Genomic DNA, 24537 nt, shown 5'->3' with positions numbered 1-24537 from the left:
CTGCAGAACAGAAATAAATGTCTCCAGATTTCAGCTGGGGCAGGGATGTGTTTTTCTGGTGGTCTATGTGATTCATTATCACATTTGCTAAAAGAAAATAAACCTTTTGTTCCTTTTTACCCTCCATTTCCTTGCGAAAGAAATTAAAGGCCCTGTTTACGCCGGAAGAAAAACCTTGCTGTCTGATTCCCTTTTTGAAGCTCTTTTATGCAATGCACCACTGCTGTCCTTGACTTTAACAAGCCGAGCGAGCCCAAAGCTGCCGGATCTGCATCCCCCCCAGCATCACCCTCAGCTGGGTGCAGGGCAGTGGCATCTCCACGTGGTTCCCGTGGGCTCTGTGCTCTCGCCTGGTGCAGTGGGGTGCAGGGGCTATAACGAGGGCTCAGCCACACATGTAACAGACTGACAAGGAGGGGTCTGTGGCACAGGTCCCACGCCCCGCCCGGCTCCTCTCCTGCCACAGGAGCATCCTGCCTCCCTTGGAAACTGCCCATCAGCTGGCGCCTATGCGGTGTCTGGAGGAGCGGGCCTTCGGGGCTTCCCTTGAGAGGTCCTGCCCAGGGGCTGGGGGTCCTCGCGGCGTGCGGGCGGTGCGGCCGTGCGGGTTGCCCCGGGGATGGATCGGGATCACATCCCGCACAGCCACCCCCTCCCCGCCGCCATGCGGCCCGGGGGCGGGGCCTGCGCTGCGGGGGCGGGGCCTGCGCTGCGGGGGCGGGGCCTGTATGGAAATAGCCGGTGGCTCATGCGCGCTGCGCGCGCAGCGGGGCAGGGGTCTTACACAATGCGCCGGGCCCGGCGGCGCGCGGAGGGGGCGGGGCCGCGCATGTAAATACGGTCCGGGTTCTGCCGCGCCATTGGAGGAAAGAGAGGAAGAGGCGTGACCGGATATGTAAAGCAGCGAGCCGGGGGTGGCGGTGGGAGCGAGCACGCGGGAGGGGCGTGGCCCGTATGCAAATATTGCCGGCTCCGCGGGGGGCGTGGCTCGGATGCAAATCCACGCGCGACCGTTTCCCGCCCTCCCGCCGGCCGGCCCCGCCCAGCCGGTATAAAATGCGGCGCGCCTGCGCACAGCGCCGAAAACGGGACTTAGTCTGTTACACAAGCGCGCCGCGCTCCCGGTCCCGCTGCGCCCGGCGCCCCTCTGCCCGCCGCTCTGCCCGCTCCCGCCGCCCCGCCCGGCTCCCGCGCCTCCGGCATGAGCGGCGACCAGCTGCACAACGACTCCCAGGTGAGCGCCGCGAGCCCGCCCGCGGGGCGCGCTCCCGCGGGACCCCCGCCGCCGTGCTCGCATCCCCCCGAGCCGGCCCCGGCCGTGCCGGCCGGACACCCCCGTAACCCCGGCGAGTGCGCCGTGCCCTGCCCGGCGTGTCCCCGCGGACAGCCCTGCCAGCGCGTTGTCCCCCCGCCGCGGCGTGGGCGGTGGGAGCGGGGAGCGGGGTGACCCCCTGCCCGGGCGGACACGGGGAGGGGGCGGCTGCCGCGCTCCCCGGGCTCGCTTCCCTTCGGGGGGTCCCCCCGTGGGCCGTGCGGGCGCCGGGGGAGCGATTCCCCCACCCCCCCATCACCTTCCGCATCGCGCCGGGCCGTTCCCATTCGGTATTTAATTGCCGTAAAAGCGGGGCCGGGCGGGCGGGGGGTGCGGCGGGCCCCCAGCCCCGCGGGGCCGGCCGTGCTGACCGTGTGTCCCTGTGTTGCTCTCCCCGCAGATCGAGGCGGATTTCCGAGCGAACGGTGAGTGCGGCCCCGGCGCGCCCCTCGCACCAGACATGGCGTCCCAGAGACTAAGTCCCGGCTCCGCGCTCACCGGCCCCATTGTTCCCATCGAGCCGCCCCGAGCGCCCCTTTCCCGCCGGGATCGGGCCCCCCCGGCCCCCGCCGCCCCGAGTGGGGGCACCGCAGGCCCCCGATCCGAGCGCTGCGGCCCTGCCCGGGTCGCCTTTGGGCCCCGATTCCTCCCTGGAAAGTCGCCTTGTCGACGGTCGGGACTTAGTCTCTGCGCCATTTTCTTTTTCTCTCCTCTCTCTCTCTGTGGCTTTTCTCTCCTTCTCCTCCTCCCCGAGCAGCCGCCGAGCCGCCTCTGCAGAGGCGCCGGGGCCGCCATCCCCGGCACCAGCCCCTTCCAACCCAGGGGAAAGCAAAGTTTTTAGCTAAAAAAAAAAAATTAAAATCCCCCAAGTCTTCTTTTTTTTTTTTTTTTTTTTTTTTTATCCCCCGCCCCCCCCCCCCCCCACCACTGCTCCCCGTCTCTGTTCCTTTCAGGGAATCCCTCCCTTCCCCTAAAATGAAGGGTGATTGCAACATGTTGCTCTTTAAAAGAATCTGTTGTATCCCTTTTGAGATCAGCCTCGTTGCTTGTCTTGCTGTTTAATTGATGTGACTTTATCTTGTTGGGTGGATTTTTTTTAATTATAATAAAAATCCACTTTAAAAATAAACAACACACCATAGCATAGACAATTCCAGAAAGGTAGACAGCATCACTTCAGGGAGTTTACAAGCTAACTTCATTTTATTCAGAAATATTTATAGCAGTCCTGTAATTTTATATATGTATATATTTTATATATGAATTTTATGTGTATATATTTATGTATGAATACGCTTACATGTCTATTTATATTTATATTTGTATATATACATACATTATTATCTTTTCTAGTCAGCCTGATGGCTGCTAACTTTTTCGGACTGTTTATTCATTTTTCTAGGCAGCAAGCTAATTGCAAGCCCCCCTCACCTGATAGGTGTCAAACTGAAGGGCTTAAGCAGGTTGAAGGGGAGTTGAGGACATACAACCAACCTTTGTGTGTGTGTGTGTGTTACTGTCACTGCTTGGGATGTGTGAGGAGCTCTGAGCTGTCCTCTGACTGCTGAGGTGGTAGAGGACAAAAAAAAGTGGTTGAAAATATCTGCTTGACTTAGTTACACTGATTTTTAGAATGCTTTTCTGTGTGATGTCCACGTGCCTGGGTGCTTTGTAAGTTACTGCGTGTAAATATTTACAGATCTACAGTTTGTGAGCACCTTTCTTTCTGTCAGTTCATTGGAATCTGATTGTGTGTGTACAGTAGGAGCAGGCAGTAGCAAATACGCAGTTTTTGAACTTTTATTTCCATTCTGAATCTACAGCAGGGCTCTGTGAATATTTCTTAACAGAAAAAAAGGAATGCAGTGGATTTCCCGAGAACTACAGGAGTAACTCTGAAAGCAATATAAATATAAGCATATAATTGAATACCTGTAGCCTTCTTATGCTGGGAAATACTTGCTTAAGGATCATCTTTTTTTAGGGAAAAGCACTCCCAGGTCAGCTTTAGTTATACAGTTATTTACATAGGGGAAGTGATGTATATTTGACCTTTCCACTCCAGCTTCCAATGAACCTTTTAGAGGGATTTTTCTCCTCTGTTGTCACCATGTGCTGTTTTATTCTTTTAAGAGTTTTAGACATACAGCACTTAAAAACTCCTGCGGTTTTTATTTCTACCATGTGTTGGAGGAATTCAATACAGAAATTCAAAGACACCTTGATGGCCAAACTGAATTCCTGGTAAATCAAGCACATCCAACAGCTCCATACCAGTGTAGGTATCAGTACCTTTCCCTCCTGTTGTAATTACTGATGGCAGTCACACAACATCATTGTGACTGATCAGAGGCCCCCAAAACTCGAAATCCTTTTTGGCGCTGAAAGGTGCATGTAACCCTGTTAGTCTTGTTCAGGGAATAATGCTGAATAGACAGTGTCTACTCCGACCTTGTGACCACCACTGATCTCCCTGAAAACCTGTCACCTCTGCTTGCTCCCAGTCTTGTTTCCTCCAGGCAGGAGTTCTGTGCACTCGTGTGTCGGGAATTGTCGCGCGCGGATCCGAGATCAGCGGTTCTCCTTTAGCAGAGCAGCCAGGCTCCAGCTCTTATTTTCTTGTTTTGATCCTATTTAGTGGCAGAGATTAGGAGTGGGTTGTAGGAATCTCAAGTACTTCCCCCCCCCCAGATGTTGAGAATTGGTTTGTACTTTGATTATTGTCGGGCAGCACTCCACAGGAGAGCCAAAGTGTTCCCTTGGGCCTCCTGTGCTTTACATTTCAGGAAGGGAAGTTTTTCTGGGGGCTGCTACTGACTCATTCTAAATATTGAGTGTACCAACAGTAAACATTTTTGTTAATAAGGAATGTTTTCGGTGACTCCTGGATAGTGTATCAGTCTTAGAGCAGCTTAAGCACTTTGAAGCTTCCTGTTGTTATTAATGTTCCTATCTGGGTCAGTGGACACACTACCTCAGGTTGTGGTCACACAAGTTGTTGCAGCTGCAGTAAGGTGGGTGGATCTGCCCGTGGCAGGTCACCAGGGAGCACCCTGGTTGTAACTGGGAGCTTGGATCTGGTTACACGCCCGTTTCATTGATGGCAGGGCAGCGTTAGGTGTGAGAGAGGGTGCCAGCAGGAAATATGTGTTCCTGGCTATTTCTTGTCATTAAGTAGCCAGATCACTCTAAGCAAGAGTGTCCTGGGCAAATTCCAACTTGGGTAATTGCATTCTGTGTCGATATCCAGGTTCCCCCTCCTATTTGGCCGTAGTGGGTATTTTTTCCACCTTAGCTGTATTTTTAGTATCCGTATGCTTTACAAAGAATTCCCCATGTTCAGTCCTAGCAGTGCCTGTTTTCAAACCATCCTGAGAACAATACTGTGCTGAAACAGCGAGCCTTTTCTACAAGTGACATTCTCACAGTCTTCACCGTTGTAGAAAGGAAATGGAGTCCAAAGCTGTCGTTTCCAAGTACAGCTTGGACGTGTAAAATGACCCTTTCTCCACAGATTTGGATTCTGTTGAGTTTTGCCTTTAAGAGCTTTGTTATTAACGTTGGATGTAACAACCTTTTACTACTGAGGACAATGTTGAGACTAAAAGCAATTTATCTTGACTTTCAGCTCTCCCATTGTGTTTGCAGAGCTCAGTAGATAAAAATGACTTTTGTTTGCAAAATAATCAAATTGCATTCCAAAGCTACTAAATTCCACTAACAGCTATTAGTGTCTTGGCTGTTCAGCAGCCTGTGTTCAGAACTTGTGTAGAATCCAGAATTGCTCTGGGTGGAAACTGAGGACATCACCCCAAGCAGTGCTTTTTGCCTCTGGTTGATTTGACCAATGATGTTAAGATACAATTTGAGGTCGGTATCACTGTAGGAACCATTACAGTGTATTAACAGGAGTCAAGTGTGAATTTGTCCAACGTCACAGGGGTGGCTCTGGAATTCAAACATGCTTGAAGGAGGGCCTTCTTTAACACTGACTGTTTTTTGGGGGGGAAAAAAGAAGCCCTTGCAGCTGCAGCATCTTATCAGGAGCTGGCAGGTTTTTTATGTTGGCCTGAGCGCTCATGTGGCACCTCTGTATTTATCAGGGTGACAACACGAAGGGGAACACACAGGAGGGAAATTAAATTAAACAACAAGAGTGCCCAACCAAATGCCTTACAAGTTAAGGAATTTCAGCACGTTTTGTGTTTTGCATTAAATCCATGTTTCACGTGTGCCAGAGCTGTGCAGTAAGAGGTGTGGGTGATTTAAATGCTAACAAACTGCAAAGGAACATAACGGAGATCCTTAGGATTTCTCAGTGCTTGTGAAACAGTCTGTTGGAGACCAGATTTGTGCTTCCTTGCTGCTGCTTTGCTGGTGCCTTCTGGGTGGGTGAGCGTTTTCTGAAGGAGAGCAGGGCCACTTCTGGCACAGGGCTGTGTGTGTTCCTTAGCGCTGCTGTTAGAGCCCCTGTGCTAAACAAACTGCACGGATTTAGGAAGCTTGAAGGCACTGCCTGTGCTCGCCCTGTGTGTCACACGTCAGGGAGATCTGTCTAAAGTTCCTTGGGAGCACGTCTCACCAGCGCTTTAAATGTCAAGTGCTTGGCAAGAGATCCCAAATACAAAAGGTAGTTAATGGTGTTTAGGTGCAGATTGATATCTCTGCTGAAAATGTCCTTTGCCTTTTCTGTGGTACTTGGAGATGTGAATCCTGAAGAATGGAGCTTGTTCCTTCCTTGCTTTGCTCCCTGCCTTTGCTCCAGACTGTGGCTCTGGTGATGAGCCTGCATTGTGGGAAGTGCTGCCCACAGCCCCAGAACAATACTTGGGTAGTTTTAAGTCTGCAACCACTTAGCTTTTTTTTTTTATTTTAGAAGTGTTTCACGTCAGACGCCAATCTCTGCAAAATTTCCTAGTTTTGTTTTTTTGCAATGATTTTCAATATGTTCACAGCAATCTCTCGCAGGGCTTGTAGGACATAACAGATAATCTTCAGATTGTTATAAGTGAGAACACTCTGACAAATTGATAATTTGTGACACTTCTCAGAAATGTAAATAAACGTACTGTTGGTAAACTGCTCTTGACTATCATGTGCTACATAAGTTGGTTGCCTCTGTTTTCCCAGCAGAAGCCTCAGAAGGGCTTTGCTAGAGACCTTGAGGTCTGTTGTGTTAATTGTTCTGACACATTCAGCATTCAGGTTAAAACTTAATGGGTGTCTTGTGGGAGTGGGGAGTTGAGTGCCCTTCTGTGAGCTGCGGCCAACTTGTGTTTTTGTTAAAACTCAGCAGAATTACTTAAATGTGCTGGAAGATGTGTTTTGGGGGTTAATGGCCCGTGTGCTTCCTTCTTCTAGCAGGTTTTCTTAAGATGTTTTTCCTTTTGCTACAGTGTTAATCACTCTGCTGTTATTAGAGTGTTGTCAGGACTATTTTGTTTACTTTGTAAAACATGACATTTTTTAACCGGGGACCAACATAGAAGTGTGCTTTTTTTGCATGGCTTCACATAAATTGGACACACAGCTCATAAACGTGATTGAGCACAATTCAGATTTAATTTCATTTACAAGTGTGACTTCAGATATTAGTTAGATAGTTCATTGAATTCCAACCTCCTGAAGGTTTCTGCAACTGTCAGCAGAAACTGCAATAATATGTAATTATAGCAAGTACTTAACATCTCATTGACTCAAATTCCTCTGTTAATGATTTCACTGGATTCCTGTTAAAGTAATACCTGCTGAAATAGCACAAGCCACTGCCCTATTAGAGGGAGGCTCCAGCTCAGATTGTTCCTGGTGTTGGAAGTTGCTGTAGTTCTGCTAAAATCAGCGGAGCGCTGACAGTGTATCTTTTTTGTTATTGGACTTCAGGGATGAGCTTTAATGTCACAGTGACTATTTAAGAAAAATACAATTTAACCTAGGAAATCAGTGCAGATTTTTTTTCCTGTGGCTTTTCAAGATGGGGCAGTTTCTCTTTCGAGTCTGCTCGAGCTGGTTATGCTGATGTAATTTCTCAATTCCTTGTAAGACATGCAGTCATTCACAAGTATTTATTGGCTTTTTAAATTGAATTGGCTTTGCAGCTGCCAGTTTTGTAGAAACTGCCCCACATTTTACAGGAAACCTCACACTCCAAAACATGGGAGCAAAATCTATTTAGTGTTGTGTTTTCTGTCCTGCCTGAGGTCCTGAAGGGCTGTGTCTTAGCTTTGCAGATCTGAGAGAGGATATTGGATGCAGAAATCAGTGTTTATCAGCTTGCTTTCCTGGGACTATCCCTTCTGACAGAGCAGGTGACAGATCTGCCTGGCTGTACCTTCTCCCTGCAGGACTCTCGTTCTGAGCCGTTAAGCACTGCCAGCGTTTAAATACAGATCATCAAAATATGGATATCATTGGATTCCAGAGTGGTTCCTCCTGTTAAGAGAACAGAAGGGTTTGGGCTTGCTGTCGTTTCAGCAGTGAGTGTGTCTGAAAAAAAAAAAAAAAGAGAAAATCAATTCAAACCCCAGTTTGTGGCTACAGTGGGATTATTCCGTTTAACAGCATTCCCAGTTCCTGCTGTCCTTACTCTGCCATTGTGTCCGATCCAGGGAGCTCCCACCACGTGTGCTCTGGCTCCCACTGTCCCTCACTGGCTGAACGCTGGAATTACTACGGTGTGGAAGTGCTGCTTGTTCTGGGCAGAGCAGAGAGAGCCTTTTCTGCTGCAGACTCCTGCTCTTTCCTAGCTCAGCTCACACACTGTAGTGGTGGTTTCCCGGTGTGTACGACACTACAGTATTTTTAGCACAGCATTTGTTCAAAATGTCCTGGCTGACATAAATACTAAGTAGCTCCTGTGGATTTAATGAGGTTTATAGTTAGAAATATTTTTGCCTTGAATGTTTGCTTTTTAAACTAATGATCTTAGTCAGCCGCAGTGATACCTGCTGGTGTCACAGCGAGAGAGTCAGGACATTTGGAAGGTGACATGAAAAGAAAGGGCGAAGTTAATTTTGGATTCTTGTGACCTGCAAGGTATAAAGAGTGGTAGAAAATTGCTGCTGGCTTTAGAAAGATGAGCATACATGCGTATTTTCAAGTTGAAATTCGGTTTCTAAATTTGACTTCTGTAGCCGCTCAGCTGATGAACAAGCGAGCGCTCCAGACGTGGGAATGAAAGAGGAGAATATGGAGCTGCAGGCAGTCTTCCTGGAACCTGTGCTTTTGTAACATGTACTTATCTCAAGGAAGTCTGAGAATTGTTGATATTAAAAGCAGGATTTTGTTAAACCTCAGTCTGTGTCAGCAGGAGCGGTGATAGGAAATACAGTTTTGTGGCAGTCCTTGCAACAAACAGTGTTCTGGGAGATCCTCCAACACAACTGGTGGAGATCAGACTTGATGCTTGTGGGGAAGTGGGAGACCTTGGCAATTAGTTCCCTATTAATAGAGATGGAGTCCTGTAATGAGGAAGGATGAGTAGAAAAGGGACAGTGGTTCAAACAAGAATTGCCTCACAAATTTGCTGGTGTTATCACAGAGTTCTGGTGATGTTTTCCGTCATCTCAGGGGTTGTTTCTCCTCTAGAGTAAATACTCTGCACAAAAAAAGAAGGCATGGCCAGACAGCTCTGCTGAATACAACATTTGATGCTGTTGCTTCACCCTGGGAAAAGTCCCTCTGTTGGTGGCTGTTTGAATCCCAGCAGTTTCTCCTGCAGGTGGTCGCAGTGGTGGGTCACTCTGGACTATTCGCTTGCACTGGCAGCTGCTCTGTTTTGAATGTGCCACTTTCCAAAGTGGAGGAGTCACAAGGACGGACAGCGTTGGCCATTCCTTACTCCTGTCTTGGGAAGCTTTGGAGGCGGGGGCTGGAAAAAGTCTGAAGTGCTTATCTTGATGGGATGGGGGCAGTGCAGGCTCACGGGAGGCAGAGCAGGAAGGTTAGTGTAGGTGCTTGTCATCAAGCCTCGGCAGACAATGCCTCCTCGAAAACACAACCTGTCTCTCCACCCGAAGTACTTAAATCCCTTTAAACTCCTTTATAAGTTTGAAGGCGGTAACTTCTGAAATTGGGATGAGAGCAGGGTAAAGAGGGACAGCATCAGGCTGCTAGGAAATGGTTTTATTAGGAGGCTTCTGTCAGTCTCAAAGAGACAAAAGTTGCTTGCCACAAAGCTTCCGATCAGTAGATCTTTTTGGATTCCTTATCGATATCTTTGACGTGAGTTATTTGTTCACGTTCACAATCTTGCCATAAGCTTTGTGCAGTTGTGAGCTGTGTGGGTGTCCCTGTATGTATTTTTATCTCATACCTTCGTCAGCGAAGGAGCTTTTTAGGGAATGTTATCAAGACAATGGCTCCCTTCTCTCTCAGGATTGCAGAGCTTCATAGTGCCCACCGAAAGATGAAGGTTTTTCTTCGTGGTTCTGCCCAGCATAGACCGTTCTGTGTCTGAGACAGATGGACATTCATGGAATTCAGTGCTGCAGCAGAGTAATTCTGCAGCTGGCTTTATCTTTCCATGACTGGAGAGAGACTGATTTCTGCCTCAGGAAAGCTTGGAGTGTACTTGTAGCTTCCCTAAAATATTTTGATCAGTCTGTTGACCCATGTTTGACAGTGTCCATTAAACACGTGCTCTGTGCTGGTGTCTTGGTTTCGGCTGGGGTGGAGTTAAGTGTCTTTGTAGTAGCTGGTACAGTGCTGTGTTTTGGACTTAATATAAGAATAATGTTGGTAAGACACTGATGTTTTAGTTGTTTAGACAACTAGCTAAGTGCCTGTTAGGTCTCATCAGCTGCACTGTACAGCTGACAGTCTCTTACACACATGGAGTATTCAGCAGATAGTGCAGCTTTATTTGGGGAAGAAACACTCCTAGATTCTCAATGAAGGCATAGTTCTGATTCTTCAAAATGTCCATTTTTCTCCCATAATGCTGTTTTTCATTGATTTTCTAAAAATAAGACCCTAGTGGCTTTTACTACTTGCTGCTCATTTTGTAATCCCAGTCATTGATTTGCACAGTCCTATTAATTTTTGCAGCAAGCATCTAGGATCTCAGTAATGACTGTTTTGCTGTGCTTGGGAATAAATGATAAGAACAAATGAAAGATGAGGTCTCATGTTGAACATGGATAGGGCTGCATACATCTTGTCCTGTCTGAAACCCACTGCTTGAGCACTGTTTGTATGGCTGCTCTGGAATGAGTTTTACCAAGTGCTTTGTAATTTTTGAAGTGTGAGGCTCATTCCACTACTCAGTGTATAGTGCAGGGGATGGGAAGTTGTCTTGTTTCCATCCAAATGTCCTGTCAGCTTGCTGCAGCTAGATGATGTGTGGCAGTATCTAAACAGAATAATCTTAAGAATTTTTAAGAATAATTTTTTTAGGCATTGACCAGAGACAGGGCTTCATGGTTTAAAAAGTCAAGAAGATAATTCTTGGGGATGGAGTAATCCTGAAGTACAAATAGCTTTTTAATTTTTTCCTGGCATTTGTCACTTACTCTGCTCTATTGCCTAACACTGCTTCTGACACATGAGAGCATGAACTTGTGTTCTCCAGAACACTTTTTCTTTGATTTGTCACTTCTCTTCTGTTCACATTCCCAATGGAACAGCATCGTGGTGGTTTTTCCTGTGTGTGTAACATGGAATAGATGACCTGGGCTTTAGTGCCAGGGCAATGTACTTCAGTTGAACTTTTTATTGATGGCAATGTATTACTACTCAAGTCTTATTTCAGTACTTGAACAGGGGCCAGACTTGTCAAAACAGCTGCTCCTCTTCCTCTGAGGCTGCACTTTCTTGTTTTGGAGAGGTGGCCTATAAAGACCTTTCAGGAGAGAAGGTTCCTTGACTTTTGTGGGTTTTTCCATTTGAACTACACTAAGTGTCTGTTGCAGATTTTTCAGTAGCTGGAGGTAGAGTTGAGAAACATATAGTGATCTTCTAACTGAAGTGCAGACGTTTCTGGAACTGGGTAGCACAACTAAAACACTTGTATTTTTGTGGACTGTAGGCAGAGTTTTTGGAGTGGGGCAGTACAGGTGGTGGCAGGGGACAGAGCTTGTGACATGAGGTGGTTTGGAGACTTGATAACCAAGTGGGAGGGCTGTCTTCCTTCATCTGCTCTGCAGTGGGTGCAAATGGATGGAGTTTGTTCTGTCCTTGGGGAGGTTAGTAGCAGGTAAGCTGGCAATTCCTATTCTGGCTTCTGGTCTTGTGCAGTGCTGCCTTGTCAGCATCACTTGTAGTGCCTGGTGCTCTGCTCAGGACACGTGGGGATGAAGGGTTGAATGTGAAGAGAGACTTTTGAAGCTGAGGGCAGGAAGCACTGGGGAGGGACATTCTATTATTCATGGATGCTGTGTCTGGGATTAAGGTCCTTTGTGCTATACATTGTTATCCTGTCCTTAGGCCATATTGTTTAAATAGGCAACACAGTGGGGGAAAAGGGAGTACTGTGTTCTTCTCGGAGCTGGAGGAACCAGAACGTGGTGGGAATGATTTCTTCCAGCACAGAAATAGATACAAAGCTGCCTGACTAGGACTGAGATTCAGTTCCATCTTGGACATTTGTTTCTGATTTTTAATTCCCTCTCCAGCTGAAGACTGAGGTGCTTAGCAAAGGGCAGCACAAAAAACCAGGAGCTTCTGCAGTTTTAACATATGTTGTCATTTTTACTTATATGCAGATCTCATCTCGGGAGCTGAGGTGTGCATTTCTTTACAAATACATATGATACAATACAAATTACAAATGTTGCGTGCTGGGTTTTGCAATTGATGAAATCACTGGATTTACAGTAGGGAGACAGTGGTTTCCTGGTCTGTGTGCAGGGTTCTGGTATCAGGTAGTTCAGTCTCTTGCACCATACCTTGGTATGAGTGTCTCCTAAATGGGCCTGGAGCAATAGGAAGAGCAAATTATGCCTTCTGCCAGTTTGTGAATGCTGGCAAACGTGTGAGTAAGATCAGTTTTTGGAGAGATAAAATAGCTGGGATGGGCAGGAACTGGTTTAAACTTGCCTTAGGAAGGCACCTTACAAGTTAGACGAGCACTCTCCAGTTCAGTGTAGCCGTTTGGGAAACTGGAAGCTGGAACTCTTTGGAGATCCATGTGAGGGGATGATTCATTGCAACACAAGCAGCATGTACAAAATGGAGGGATGGAGTAGTACTAGTGACGTACTCTGAGGTTTGTTCTCTAGAGTTAATGACCACCAGATGGGGAATAAAAGGCCGCCTGCTTTTCTTTTGAGGACCAGGAATGTCACTGAGGCCGTTGAAATGTGCTGTATCTGTGGTAATGCTGCTTGTGCGCAGCAAAGCCCTTGAGATGTGGATCAGAGTTAGCTTTCCTTACTGGCCTTTCCCCTCAACACTCAGCTTTTAGCCTGGGTTTTAGCTGAGGATGTGATTCCTTCAGTGTGATAACAGTGCACCTCAGGGGTAAAGTGCTTTCTGCAGTAGAAAAACCACAGTGCAGGTTGTGTTCCCGTGCACAGTGTGAATGGCCAGGCCCAGAGGCAGGAGGTTCACATGAACTCGAGTGCAGTGCAAGAGATGAACTCATAACAGCAGTGACCTTGATTAACTTGGGCAGTGTTGCCCCATCCTGTTGTAGGTGTCCTTTCCATCCATCTTAGTCGTAAGCAAACACTGGCACAAATCAGAGTCTGAGTGTCAGTGCTGTTAGCTCTGATACTTGCAAGTTGTCATCCTGGAGCTGTGTAGGTGTTTTGAGTTACTTTGTCTTGCTCCATCAGATGGAACATCTCTCCATCTGTCCAGGATACCTTTGGAAGTGAATGTGGAGAACATGCGTTTTTTCAAAAACCTTTTGCTTTCTTATGTCCTCCTGTCTCCTTCCTACTCTAAAATCAAGAAGACTCCCAGAAGAGCCAGCATCTTGTCTGAGTCATGTTGTCATAGCTGTGTATGTCACCTGCACTTCATTAGGGAACACAGGCAAGCTGTCCTTGAAATACCTGTTTTTATGAGTCGATACAGTCTTCTAATTTAAAATTTGCTGCTCTCTGGAGTTTGGTAGCTGTCATAAACAATGTTTTTCTTTTATCATCAAGTAGGCTTACTCAGCATCACCTGTGTCTAAAGGAAGCTGCTTTCTGAGTTTTAGACTGTTCCTTTTATATAAAAGAGTGTACTTTTTAAATAAAGTACAGCTAGGCCCTTGATGCTCTATGCTTGGCAGCTTTAGTTGTCAGCATGTGGTCTTGGGAGAGCCCAGCACGGTGGAGTTTTGTTTGCCCCAGTCTGTAGCTTGTCTTGCAGGGGATGGAGGCTGGAGCTGGCAATAAACTGGCTATCCCAGTAATTTAATTCTTAAATTGCATCAATGGGCAGAAGCAGTTGAATTTGTGAGTCTGTTTTTTTTTGTTTGTTTGTTTCCCAAATGAAGGTGTAAAGCTGTTGTTCTTGAAGCATTGCCTTGTCTGGCACGTTTGCCCCTTCCCTCCTGCCCAGCCCTGTTGTTGAGACTCCTGTGCCCCGATGAGTGATACTCAGTTTATAGTTTTGTTCTGCATCACTGTCAAAGCATGAGCTTGTTGTGTACAGGAGAAAGTGATTTTACTATTGAACCACAGCCTGAGTTAAAATATTCCTTCTCTGTGCCCGTGGGCCTCTCTTGCAGCCCTGTATTTGCCTCTTTGGGGAATCTGATAGAATTTTCCTTCAAAGTGACAGTGTTGTCTTTGCACACCAACTGAATGTGGTCTGGGTGCATGTGAGCAAACTGGGTGCATTGGTGCTGCCAGCAGGGACAGGCAGTTCAGGAGGGGGGCTGGATCTCTTAGGATCTCCTGGGAGCTACTCTGTGCTTGGGCTTTGTCCATCCCTCCTCAGTGCACTTGGTGAGGATGTGAACGGTGCTGACACCGTGGCCACGTTTCAGAAGGATCGGGAGGTTTGTGAAGTCTTTGTGTGCTGAACTTAGTGTGTATTTTTAAATGGTTTCCTTTGTGGGGAATGAAGCTGTGGAGCATTGTTTTGTGAAATAAATCCCCTGTAGCTGTATTTCACAATAACATGAAACAGTGTTCGAAACAGATGTGAACCTCCTTTATTAACGGCAGAATTAGTTTGGTTTTAATTTAAGGTTTTGTGTTTTTTCTCCATTTGTGTAAATACCCCATCCATTCACCCAGGCACAGAAGCCTCGTGCTCAGACTCTAATCCAGAATAAGAAAACTTGAATCCCAAAGGGAATTTGTTAGTGTGTCATTTTTCTTTTTTTTTTTTAAGATGAGTTTATATACTGTCTTTTTCTGTATATTAACAGTTTAATCTCAGCAGGGCTCTGGAATTATTCATTGACAATTAGCTCTATAGGTGGCCAGAGTCAAACAAGCCCTCTCTTTAGTTGTTTTTCCTCAGTACTTGAAGAAGTATTTAACAAATATTGTAGTATGTGGACTATAAACAAGTATAATGGTGATTTTTATCATAGTAGCTTGAGAGGCTGGAAAGGTAAGTTTTCCACTGGTTTTCAGTTCTGGAAAGATCTAATGTTGAAGGGCTTTCTTCTAAGCATCTGTGAAGTATTTGAAGGCTTAAAACTTCGTGCAGATTTGTGTCATTTCTAAGTTTCTCACTGGTTTGTTATTTCCGTGTTCTGAAGTTGGTGTCAGGAAGTGTCAGTGACACTTGCTCAGTTCCTCACCCCATGAGCTCTTGCTTAAATCTTGGCTGTCTCCTGCCCATCACTCCCAGGTGTCCACACAGTACCTGTTCTACTGCCTGGTGTGGTTGGTGCTTTGCTAACTGCAGGATGTGATTTCCCAAATCCTGTCATCCCAGCGGGTTTATTTACATGCAGCTTTAGATTCAGATCAAATTGCTGGAGGAGATTGGTGCTCCAAAAAGGCCTCAGACTTAATGTTGGCAAATGTCTTTGTACACCCAGAGTCAGATGATGTTTCCTCCCTGTAGGTCACTGCAGTTTTCCCTTGTGCTTAATCCAGCAAGAATTACCCTTGTACATCAGACGTGCACATAGTCCATAAAGCACCTTCTGATGGAACAAATGCTGCACTCGACCTTAACTGCACACTTCTCACTGTAGGGAAGTCAGATTTTTATTTTTTAACATATGATGCTCGGTATTAGCAAATTGTCTCCTTGTTTTACTTGTCTGTGCTTATGGCTTTCACTTAAAAAGGGAAATTGTAGTTTCTGTCTCAGGGTAGCTGTCTCACTGTGAAGTGCTGGCAGACAGGGTTCCAGTACTTGTCTCAGAGACTGTAGTGACAGAAAGTGTCTTGTTTTATATTTTAATCTCAAGTAACTCATACCCAGTCTCTTGTTGTGAAAATCTGTGCTGAACTGTTTCTCTGGTCATAGATCTTTCCTTGAGCAGAGGCTACTGAACTGCTTCATCTCTGAGGCAAACAGATGTCCTTGGGAAACCAGGTTGAACTTACTCCAAATTTGCTGGAGACAAAGTATTTAGTGCACCATCATTAGAATAAAAGTATTCCTGTTACAAGCTGTTGCTTAATTTTCAATTTTATTAAACCTCTTTCTCCAGGAGTATCTTGATCTGTCCATGGGAAGAGCATTTGAAATTAAGTATATCGTATACTTTGTTGATTTTCAGAGTAGATTATTCATATTAACTTTTTCTGACGGTATTAAGGCTACTCCTCGTGTAGTTTTCTAACTACCACAATCATTAATGAAAGCTTAAGACTCTGGGGTTTCACTGTTGGTGCCTTTTTGCATCTGGTAGGATCAAGTAAAAGGTGATCACAGGTCACAGTTGTGACCACAGGAGAAAGAGGGAGTTTTTCCTGGTCTGCTAGGGACTGGAGTACAGGAAGTAAAGTAATTGCTAGTTCAAAAATAACTTGGAACACTTTAAAACTTGCAAAACAATGTCACTGAGGTGCATGAAACCCAAATACATTTAAGCTGTTTGAGTTATTGCAGTGTCAGAAGCTGCTGGGGCTGCTGTGCACTCCTGGTTAGAGCTGAACTTGCTCTGCTGGGTACATGGATGGTGCTTTCACTCCCAGAAGTGGTTTTGTCAGGCACAGGCTTGAAATACTTGGAAGAGGAGGATAGGAGGGAACTGTACAGCTGCTGCTCTGGGCTCTTTGTGGAGCAGCAAACTGCTAAATCAGCTGGAGTGGCTGCAGCTTTCAGGGTGGTGTTAATCCTTCGTGTAAAATTGATAATAAATTTTAACAGATGCATTGATTTAATTTTGACTCTAGTAAGAATCATAATAACTTTTAAAATATTTGTCTTGATGTATATAAAACTGGCAGCCAAGAAACTTAAAAATATTTTCCAGCCTTGTAGCTGAATCATTCAGGAATAAATGATGAGATTGTAAATAGTCTTAGATGTTCATCTTGTTTCCTTTGCCTATTTCTGCTGTCAAATAATCAAGAGGAAATAATAAATATTTCTTAATTTTTCCACTGGAATACCCCTGAAAACAAGCTTTATAACTTGGTTTTCTTACTTTGGGTTATGTTAAAGAGGAATAACAGAGTCTTGAATCTCTGTGGTTGCTTCTGTAGCTCTAATAGGTTTTTGAGCATGTTTCTAACCCTCTCACCAATCAACCTGTTAAAATTATTTAAATAATATTAGGTTTCATGTTCAGAAACTTGAAAAGTAGAGAATGTGCTCGTGTTGCAGTAGCTGTAAAGCAGAAGCTCTGATATGATGGGAGTCATTAGTTAAGCACTTGGAGTGCAGTGATAAATGAACCTTTGATGACACTCTGCACCGGCAGCACATTTCCTTTGGTTCAAACAGCTCTTTTAGTGACTGGGGTAGGGGAGGACATTTGAAAGCTGAAAAGGGAAAGCTGTTTTCTCACCTACTTGTTTCTGCACAGGTAAAGAAAGGAGTATTCTTAAAATGGAGGAACAAGGTAACCAGAAGCAATTGATTCAGTTCCATTTTTAAGGACTATGCTTGCTTTCTTTTAATAGACCTTAGATGTGAAATAAATTACAGAAATGTTTTCTCCCCTTCATGTCACATTCAAGGCAGACTTGATTTTTGTGTAAGGTGGAATCTGAAAATGTTGGCTCTGCGTTCCATCCGGGGATTCCAGCCACTAGTTTAAAAAACAAACAAACAAAAAACAAACCCACACAAACAAACAAAACCCTACAAAGAGCCCCACCAAACTGGTAATACATTGCATAGAGTTTTTTAATTGAAGAAATGGGGAGTGTATTATGCATAATAATGTAACCACAGCCTTTTATCCTCTGTCAATAGGTTACATTTTGTATTCAAGTACCTATTGGTGTGATTTAACAGTTGCCAGCTAGTGAGATTTGGCCTGGATTTAACAAAATAAACAGATTACAGCCACATGAAGAGATTAAAATCAGTGACTGGAAGTAACATTTTGTGTCTGCTGGTGTAAATTGAAGACTTCCAGTGGAATTTAGTGCACTGTAGCTAGGAGCTGTACTTACTGAAGTATTGCAATCATAGTCTTATTTTAAAGCTACTGTGTCCTACACTGCTGTGCTGATGCTTCTTTCTAGTCCTCTTTCCCTTCCTTTTTTTTTGAGTACAGTTGCAAGAGCAAAAATCTCAACTGTCCTTAAACATTTACCTTGTGTTTACTTTCTGTAGGAATCAGCTTTCTTCCTGTGTGCTAATTGCAGCAATGTCCCCTTCAGGCAGGGGAATTGCATCCCCTCCCTGGACTTGAAAGTGGTGCTTGTGGCAGGGCAGGCTCTGGTGATGAGGTGCTTGCAGACACTGTTGTGGGTGAGGGATCATTTGACTCACCCACAATGGGGACAGAGGTGAAATCGGGCTGTGTCCATCCAGTGCAGCCCTATACTTGAAAGAAATCATTGTAATTAGGAAAAAAATAAACAAACAAAACCCAACCAAAAACCCAGCTGGGATCAGTGTGGGAGTTGCTCCTACAGTGAGGAACCAGCTTGAGTGTGTTTAAAAATAGGTGCTTGGTCTTCTGAAACAAACTTTTTCTGAGACTTTGGCCATGATTACCCCATCAGTCCAACTTCATAGAAATTATATTAAACGAGGAGTAGGAGAATTATCTGACTGCAGCGTGTAAAGCTTGGTAGAGGTGATTTAAAGCTTCTACCAACCACTTTTTTGTCTTGCAGATTCAATTTATTTACACTCTAAACCCATTGCAGAGGCCCTCATTCCCAAGGGTGCTGCCTCTTAAGTCTTTCCTCCCTCCAACAAGCAGGAGACCAGCTCTGGCCAAAGCCACACCGTGGTGTCAAGGGATGGTTAATAAAAGGCTTTGAGCAAATGCCATTAGAGCCTCTCCCCTGAGGACGCTGAGCACCACTCCCATGTGGATAAACTGTGTGAGCCTGGCTGCTGACAGAGCCTGGGCATCCACTGCTGCAAGAGAGGCACTTCACTGCAACTGCCTTTTTTTTTTTGATCTTGTATGAAATTTTTGCCTGTGGGGAGCCTTGTTGTGGGTCAAACCCAGGACAGTCAAACACAACAGCCCTGTCCTGGTGTGATGTTGGTGTGAATACAGGCTCTGTATGAGCCTCTGTTGGCTCATCTCTCCTGTGCTGAGGAATTGTCAGGATTTCGGATAGTCATTACAAAAACCTTCTTTTCAGTGGATCCAAGAGCAGTGGTGACTTACACAGCCAGCAAGGGAAAATGTTTTTATAGTTGACATCATCACAGTGTAATTACTCCTGACAGCACAGCAGTTTTCCTGTTTAGTGCAGGTTTTAAAATCATTAAAATTTAAAATCTCACGCCCCAAAATATCAACCTATTTTTTAACATGGCTGAAGTTTCTCTTATCCTCCCTGAGGACTAAGAATTACAGTTATTTGTCTCTATTTTCTCCTGGTTCACCTTGTAGGTTTGCATTCAGTAATCAGCTGTTGACTTTACATGACAAATTGTGCTGTTTGCACCTTTCTAGTCTAATGATGGTATAAAGAGCATTTGGAGGCGGAAAGAGCTTGTGCTGGGGGCACTGACTCAGTCTGAGGATGGAGGACGGAACATGAAGTTCTCTGCAGTGTGAAGTTGTGACAGATTGCACCAAAGGATTTTCTTTGCTCTTGACCCACTCTGCTGAAGTAACTCTGAGCTGTTCCTGGGGCAAATCTCCCGGAGGTGATTCAGAACCTGCCTGTGTTGGTGACAAGGCAGCGCCACAGCCACTGCCCGGCTCGCTGGAGAGCTGGGCTTGATTCTTGTGCTGCAGCTGAGCACAAGCTGGGGTTCTCAGAGCTCAGAAGCAGCCAAAGAGCAAAGATGTCTCTGCTGTCCATTCACTTGATGTTTCAGTCCACCCTGGCTTGCACATCTTTCGTGAGAGGGGATTGATGAAGAGCAATGTGTTATCCCCAAAATCCTGGGGCCCATCTGTTAGCCAGAAGGAAAAGGATTCCTGCAGACCAGAAAAGTAAGGGTTAAGTGAACCATTTTACTTTAGATAACGTTGAAGTACAGGATAGGTTATCTCCTGCAGTCCCTGATAGCTCCGAAGTCTAAACAGGGCTGTAAATGCTGGGGTTGCCCTGTTTGCTCCCCTCCTGCCCTGGTTCTCCAGAGGCCAGCGCCCCTGGTTCTTTCTGCTGAGCGACTCGTGGGTGACCCTGAGCAGTTCTTTTTGTCTCTGTCTCCAGCACATACACCCCTCAGTGCAGTGGGTACATCCCTCCCTTTGTCTCTTCCTGAGAAAAGATTTTGTGTGACAGCACCGCGTGACAGGTTCTGTGCTAAGCCGTGGATCTGTGCTAAAGGTTGGTTTCTTTCTGACTCTGAAAATAGGATTAGTCCCCCTTGCATTATCTATTTGAATGCTCTGAAGTTTTACCTTCTTTCATCATTTTAAACTAGTTTTACACCCCTGGATGCCAGGCTGGTTTGTGAGCAATTGTCCAGGCCTTCCCAGCAAGTCCGTCCATGCTGATTGTGTTCACTGCATTTTGCGCAATAGGGAAGAAACGGGTGAGAATTTGGAAAAGCCTGAGGTGAGATGGTGTAGCAGAAGTTTTTTAGTATTAGTAGATCTATAATCCACAAGGGATCTGCCTGTAACTACTTCTTTATCAAAACTCTTTTCTGTGAGTTGATTGGTAACAGCCGTTTCTCCTCAGCCGCATTCACTGCAGGTCCTCACACATCCCTGTGAGTCCTCCAGGATCTCAGTCCTCTATACATGTTTATTAACAAATGGAAGTGCAGCTGGAGCTGCAATAAGTGTAAGGCTTTTGAAACCTAAGAGGTAACTATGAGCAAGCTTGTTTTCCCTGGATCCTGCTCTCTACCTCATCCTGATGTGCAGAAGTGATGGGCCATGGCTGTTAAAACTGGAGGCAAAAGTGTATCTTCAGTTTTGCTGCTTCTTTAAAAATGGACATGCAGCTCAGACCTTTGTTTGTTCTTGTGGGTGTAGACTCATAAAGCAATAGGAAAAAATTGTTGAAACTATTTCTACCCCAGTAAGGGAAGGCAAGGAATTCAATTTCTGAATGGTGGAGGTGATGGAAAATAAGTACTTCTGCTCATGCAAGTGTAGCCTTATAAGAATAAATATCACTTGGGACAGGAGTGGATTTGCTCTTGTTTCCTTAGGAGGCTACTCTGGCCTCTCCTCTCTCTCATGCCAGCACAGCAGCATTTTAAGCTGTTCACTGACGCCGGTCATTTCCCTGAAGTTTTAATTTGCTGTTCTGTTTTATTCTGCTTTGTTAGTGGAAACATACTAATGGGTTTCAGTCTCTGACTCTTATTTATACAATTACAGGAGAATGTTTTACATCTTGGGAATCCCTGGAAACACATGTTTTTGTTCACATGGAACTTTTTTGGTTTTGAATGCAAATAATGGATTGAAACTTCATTGTTGCCTCTCGGTTGGGAGCCCTTTGGCATGTGTAAGAAGCAGCTATTAATTTAGCCTTTCTTTGCTGATCAAACATGTATTTTCATGCTTTATAAGGCTTCCTTGGACTTGTCATTTGTGTAATACTGTCTATTGCAATTTTACTTGCAGTGATTTTATGCATTTGTTACACAGCAAATAAGATCTGCTGCGGAACAGGCGTATGTGAACGTGCCACCTCTGAGAAGAGGCTGTTAAAAGGTGCTGACAAGTCATTAAACTTGCTGCTGCTGTCTACACCATTTGTTGTTTTGCTGCAAAATGCTTGGAGTGTAGCAGTTCCTTTAGGTCAGCATCCCTTTGTACCACCCAGCTATCTCAATTACTTGAGCATTAATTACCCACAGAGTATTAGCTACTTCCCCATCAAGTGAAAAAATGAGGTGCACAGAAAATAAGCAATTAATCCAGTGTGGCTGAAAAAAATTGGAAGAAGGGCTAAGAGTGTCTGTCCTCTTCCTGAAGAGGCTGTTGCAGCACGTCTTGCTTTACCCCCCCAGCTTCTGCAGGCTGGGTGAGATGGATGAAATGCCAGCAGTGACATTTGCTTCAGGTTAACTTCATATCCCAAAGGCTTCGGTCACACAAGATAGTAGTGATCAGTCAGGGTTTTTTGTGGTCTCCTGAACCTCTCCATGGTAAGTTTTTCCCAGTTGGGGTGGGTGAAGCAGCTGTGGCCCAGTTTGCCTTGGTGCTGTGCCCACCGCGCTCTCTCCCTGTTGGCAGAGCCCTCACGTTGTGTCACCTCCTCCTTAGATTGTGGGTGCCCAGGGCTTTCAGTGGAGCAAAAGGTGCATTGGGCTGGTCTTGCAAACTTCATGTTTTTAAAAAGCAGTGTAATATCCTTGCTTGCATACTAAAACTTCACTGGAGCATAAGTGGAACTCCTTGAGAAGTTGGTGGAGCTGTTCTAAAGGACAGAGCGTGGCTGGAGACAGTCCTGTTCTCTATCCATCTGTTCTCCTATCAGGATTCATCACCAAGTCATTCCACAGGTTTCTCTCTGTTCAAAAGCAAGGAATACTGGGCCTTCAAATTACAAAATTAATGAAGAATGCAGTAACTAAGGGGTCTGTCTTGTTCTGTAGCCAAGTTTCCCAGAACAGTCCTTTTAAGGAAAAAGACATAATATGTCTGGCCCTGTAGTATCTTTTGCCTCAAGTAACTGCTGAAGTGTGGAGAGGGGCTGTGAGGTCATTGGTTTTACTCTGTTTCTATCAAAAGTACTGGGTTTTCAAGCTCTGGCAGAATTGGTTACCGTGTGGTGTGGTCGATTCTGGCTCAGGCCAGAACAGGTTTTCTCTCAGAGTAAATATGGAAAATAAATGGACTCAAATCTATTCAGTGATGCTATATTTCTTCATTTGAGCTCATAGAAAAAGGAAGAATGCACTCTGGTGGAGTTTTACATTTAGTAATAAAGTTCCTGCCTTAGAAAGGAAAAACTGTTTGGTTGCTCTGCTGTACTTCCCCAGGCTCCTTTTTTGAACTTTCATGCCTTTTTTTCCCCCCATTTCTTCCCTTGGATAATTAGAAAATGAATGACTGCAGATCTAAGCTTCACAACCAAGAGCTACCTCACAAACAAGAGTATTCCTTCCCCTTGTTTTCAGGCAAAGTTAGTTTAGCTGTTTTTCATTAAGTATAAAGCTCAGATTTTATCTGCTTTATGGACAGAAACAGTGGGCACTGCTGAAGTGTCTGAACTGCTGCATCTGACCCAGCAAGGCACCTGAAGTGAAATAAGCTTGTGATAACACAGTAATTTATTTCATTTGAATTTGAGTTCAAGAAGGGTTCTAAGGATTTAGATTTCTGTAGCAGTGTTGATTGTGGAGCTGTCTTAAGAAACACTGATAAAGGGGTTTGTGTCAAGTTGCTTTTGGAATGTATATGTGTGCATTAAATGTGGCATTATTAAATGAGGAAGCAGAAGCCAGACGGTCTTGCTTCAGTTTCATTGTACTTTCTTTCCCTTCTTGATTGAAAACCAAGATCCTTCTTCTGCTATTGAATTTCAGGCTTAGGTTATGGGGCACTCAAATCATGGCCTCGCTGTTTCAGTCTCTCTCATTTCAGGAATCCAAATGTTTTGCAGTGAGTTATTGTGGAAATAAACCAGCACAGCAAACAGACCTGCAATCCCTTCCCAGGGTAAATGTTTTATGTGTATTCTATAGTTGTGTAAATAGGGCCAGTAAGTGACACATCCCGTGTCACATGGGAAGTTTATTTTAGATTATGGTTTTCTGCTCCAGTGTATCATCCACAATACCATCATCTCTCCTAACAATGCCTTCTGGCTATGGTTTTCTGCTTTTGACACTTGTAGCTGCCTGCAGAGGATTTTCAGTTTGTGTAGCTTTCATACATACAGTTCTGTTTTTTTTGTCTGCCCTGCTGTATAGGGAGAGGGGTTGTCACCTATACCTGGATGCAGCTCTGTTTTCTGTCCAGTGGCTTTTCCTCCCCCTTTTCTGGGCTACAGCAATGTCAGTCTTTAAATAAATAAAATGTTTAAATAAATTCCAGAAATGTTGTGTAATCAATAGCTGGAACACCACGATCATAACATGACTTCCTCTAACTGGGATACAAGTATTTTAGAAAGGTTTAAACCTCTTCCAGACTAGTTAGGTGAGATTTATTGTACATCCTTTTAAAATTGTTAAATCAAAAACGTGTAAAGTCAGGTGACTCATGCAGAGTTATCACCTGTCTGACATGAGGGTCCTGATCCCCTGTGCCTCGGACCACGCCACGTTCTCCATGTGGGGTTTGTTCTGAGCCGTGTGGGGGCTGCAAATGGGCTTTTTTCTCTCAGCACAGTGGTTGCTTTCTCAGGTGAGATTTATAAATCGACCAGAACTCATAGAGTGACCTTTTCACATGGGATTACTGTTGCCTGTTTAGGTAATCTGCTGTAACCCTGTGTTAAAGATCTTGGATAAGGACTGAATGTTACACTCCTTCTACTTTGCTGGTATCTGTGAATTGTAAAAGTTAGCGCAGCACTAAACCATTCTGATCAGATGCCAAGGGCAAAAGTACATGTTCTTTGCCAGGAATATGAATAATGTTTTAGACACCTTGGACTACATTCACTTGTTTGAACATTTGTAGCCCTTCCTGGCATCATTTCAGCAACTGAACTGTGATAATTTTAATAGTAGTCTTTATATCCAACATATGAGAAGTTAAAACTCTAAAAGTAATATGATTTGGCAAAATGGTAAAGAAATTATAAGATTTAAGTAACTTGAAAGTAAGAAGCCTTTTTCTGATAATCTGAATTTTAAGATGA

General features: G+C 44.9%; 1 protein-coding gene across 1 annotated transcript in view; it reads left to right on the top strand.

Moving 5' to 3' along the window:
- The first annotated feature begins 1136 nt into the window (after window positions 1-1136).
- The window catches only part of TOP1 (DNA topoisomerase I), a 65339-nt gene continuing 41938 nt past the window's right edge, over window positions 1137-24537 (top strand). Inside the window, exons 1-2 of the mRNA XM_027693797.1 lie at window positions 1137-1234; window positions 1713-1737. Coding sequence (XP_027549598.1) covers window positions 1202-1234; window positions 1713-1737 — 58 coding nt within the window. The 5' untranslated portion in view covers window positions 1137-1201. The remainder of the gene's footprint in view (window positions 1235-1712; window positions 1738-24537) is intronic.

The sequence above is a fragment of the Neopelma chrysocephalum genome, unplaced genomic scaffold (genome assembly GCF_003984885.1).
Source record: "Neopelma chrysocephalum unplaced genomic scaffold, ASM398488v2 Primary Assembly neopelma1_94, whole genome shotgun sequence".
Taxonomy (NCBI): domain Eukaryota; kingdom Metazoa; phylum Chordata; class Aves; order Passeriformes; family Pipridae; genus Neopelma; species Neopelma chrysocephalum.
The sequence above is the reverse complement of the archived record's forward strand: the minus strand, read 5'-3'. Positions and strand labels throughout refer to the sequence as shown.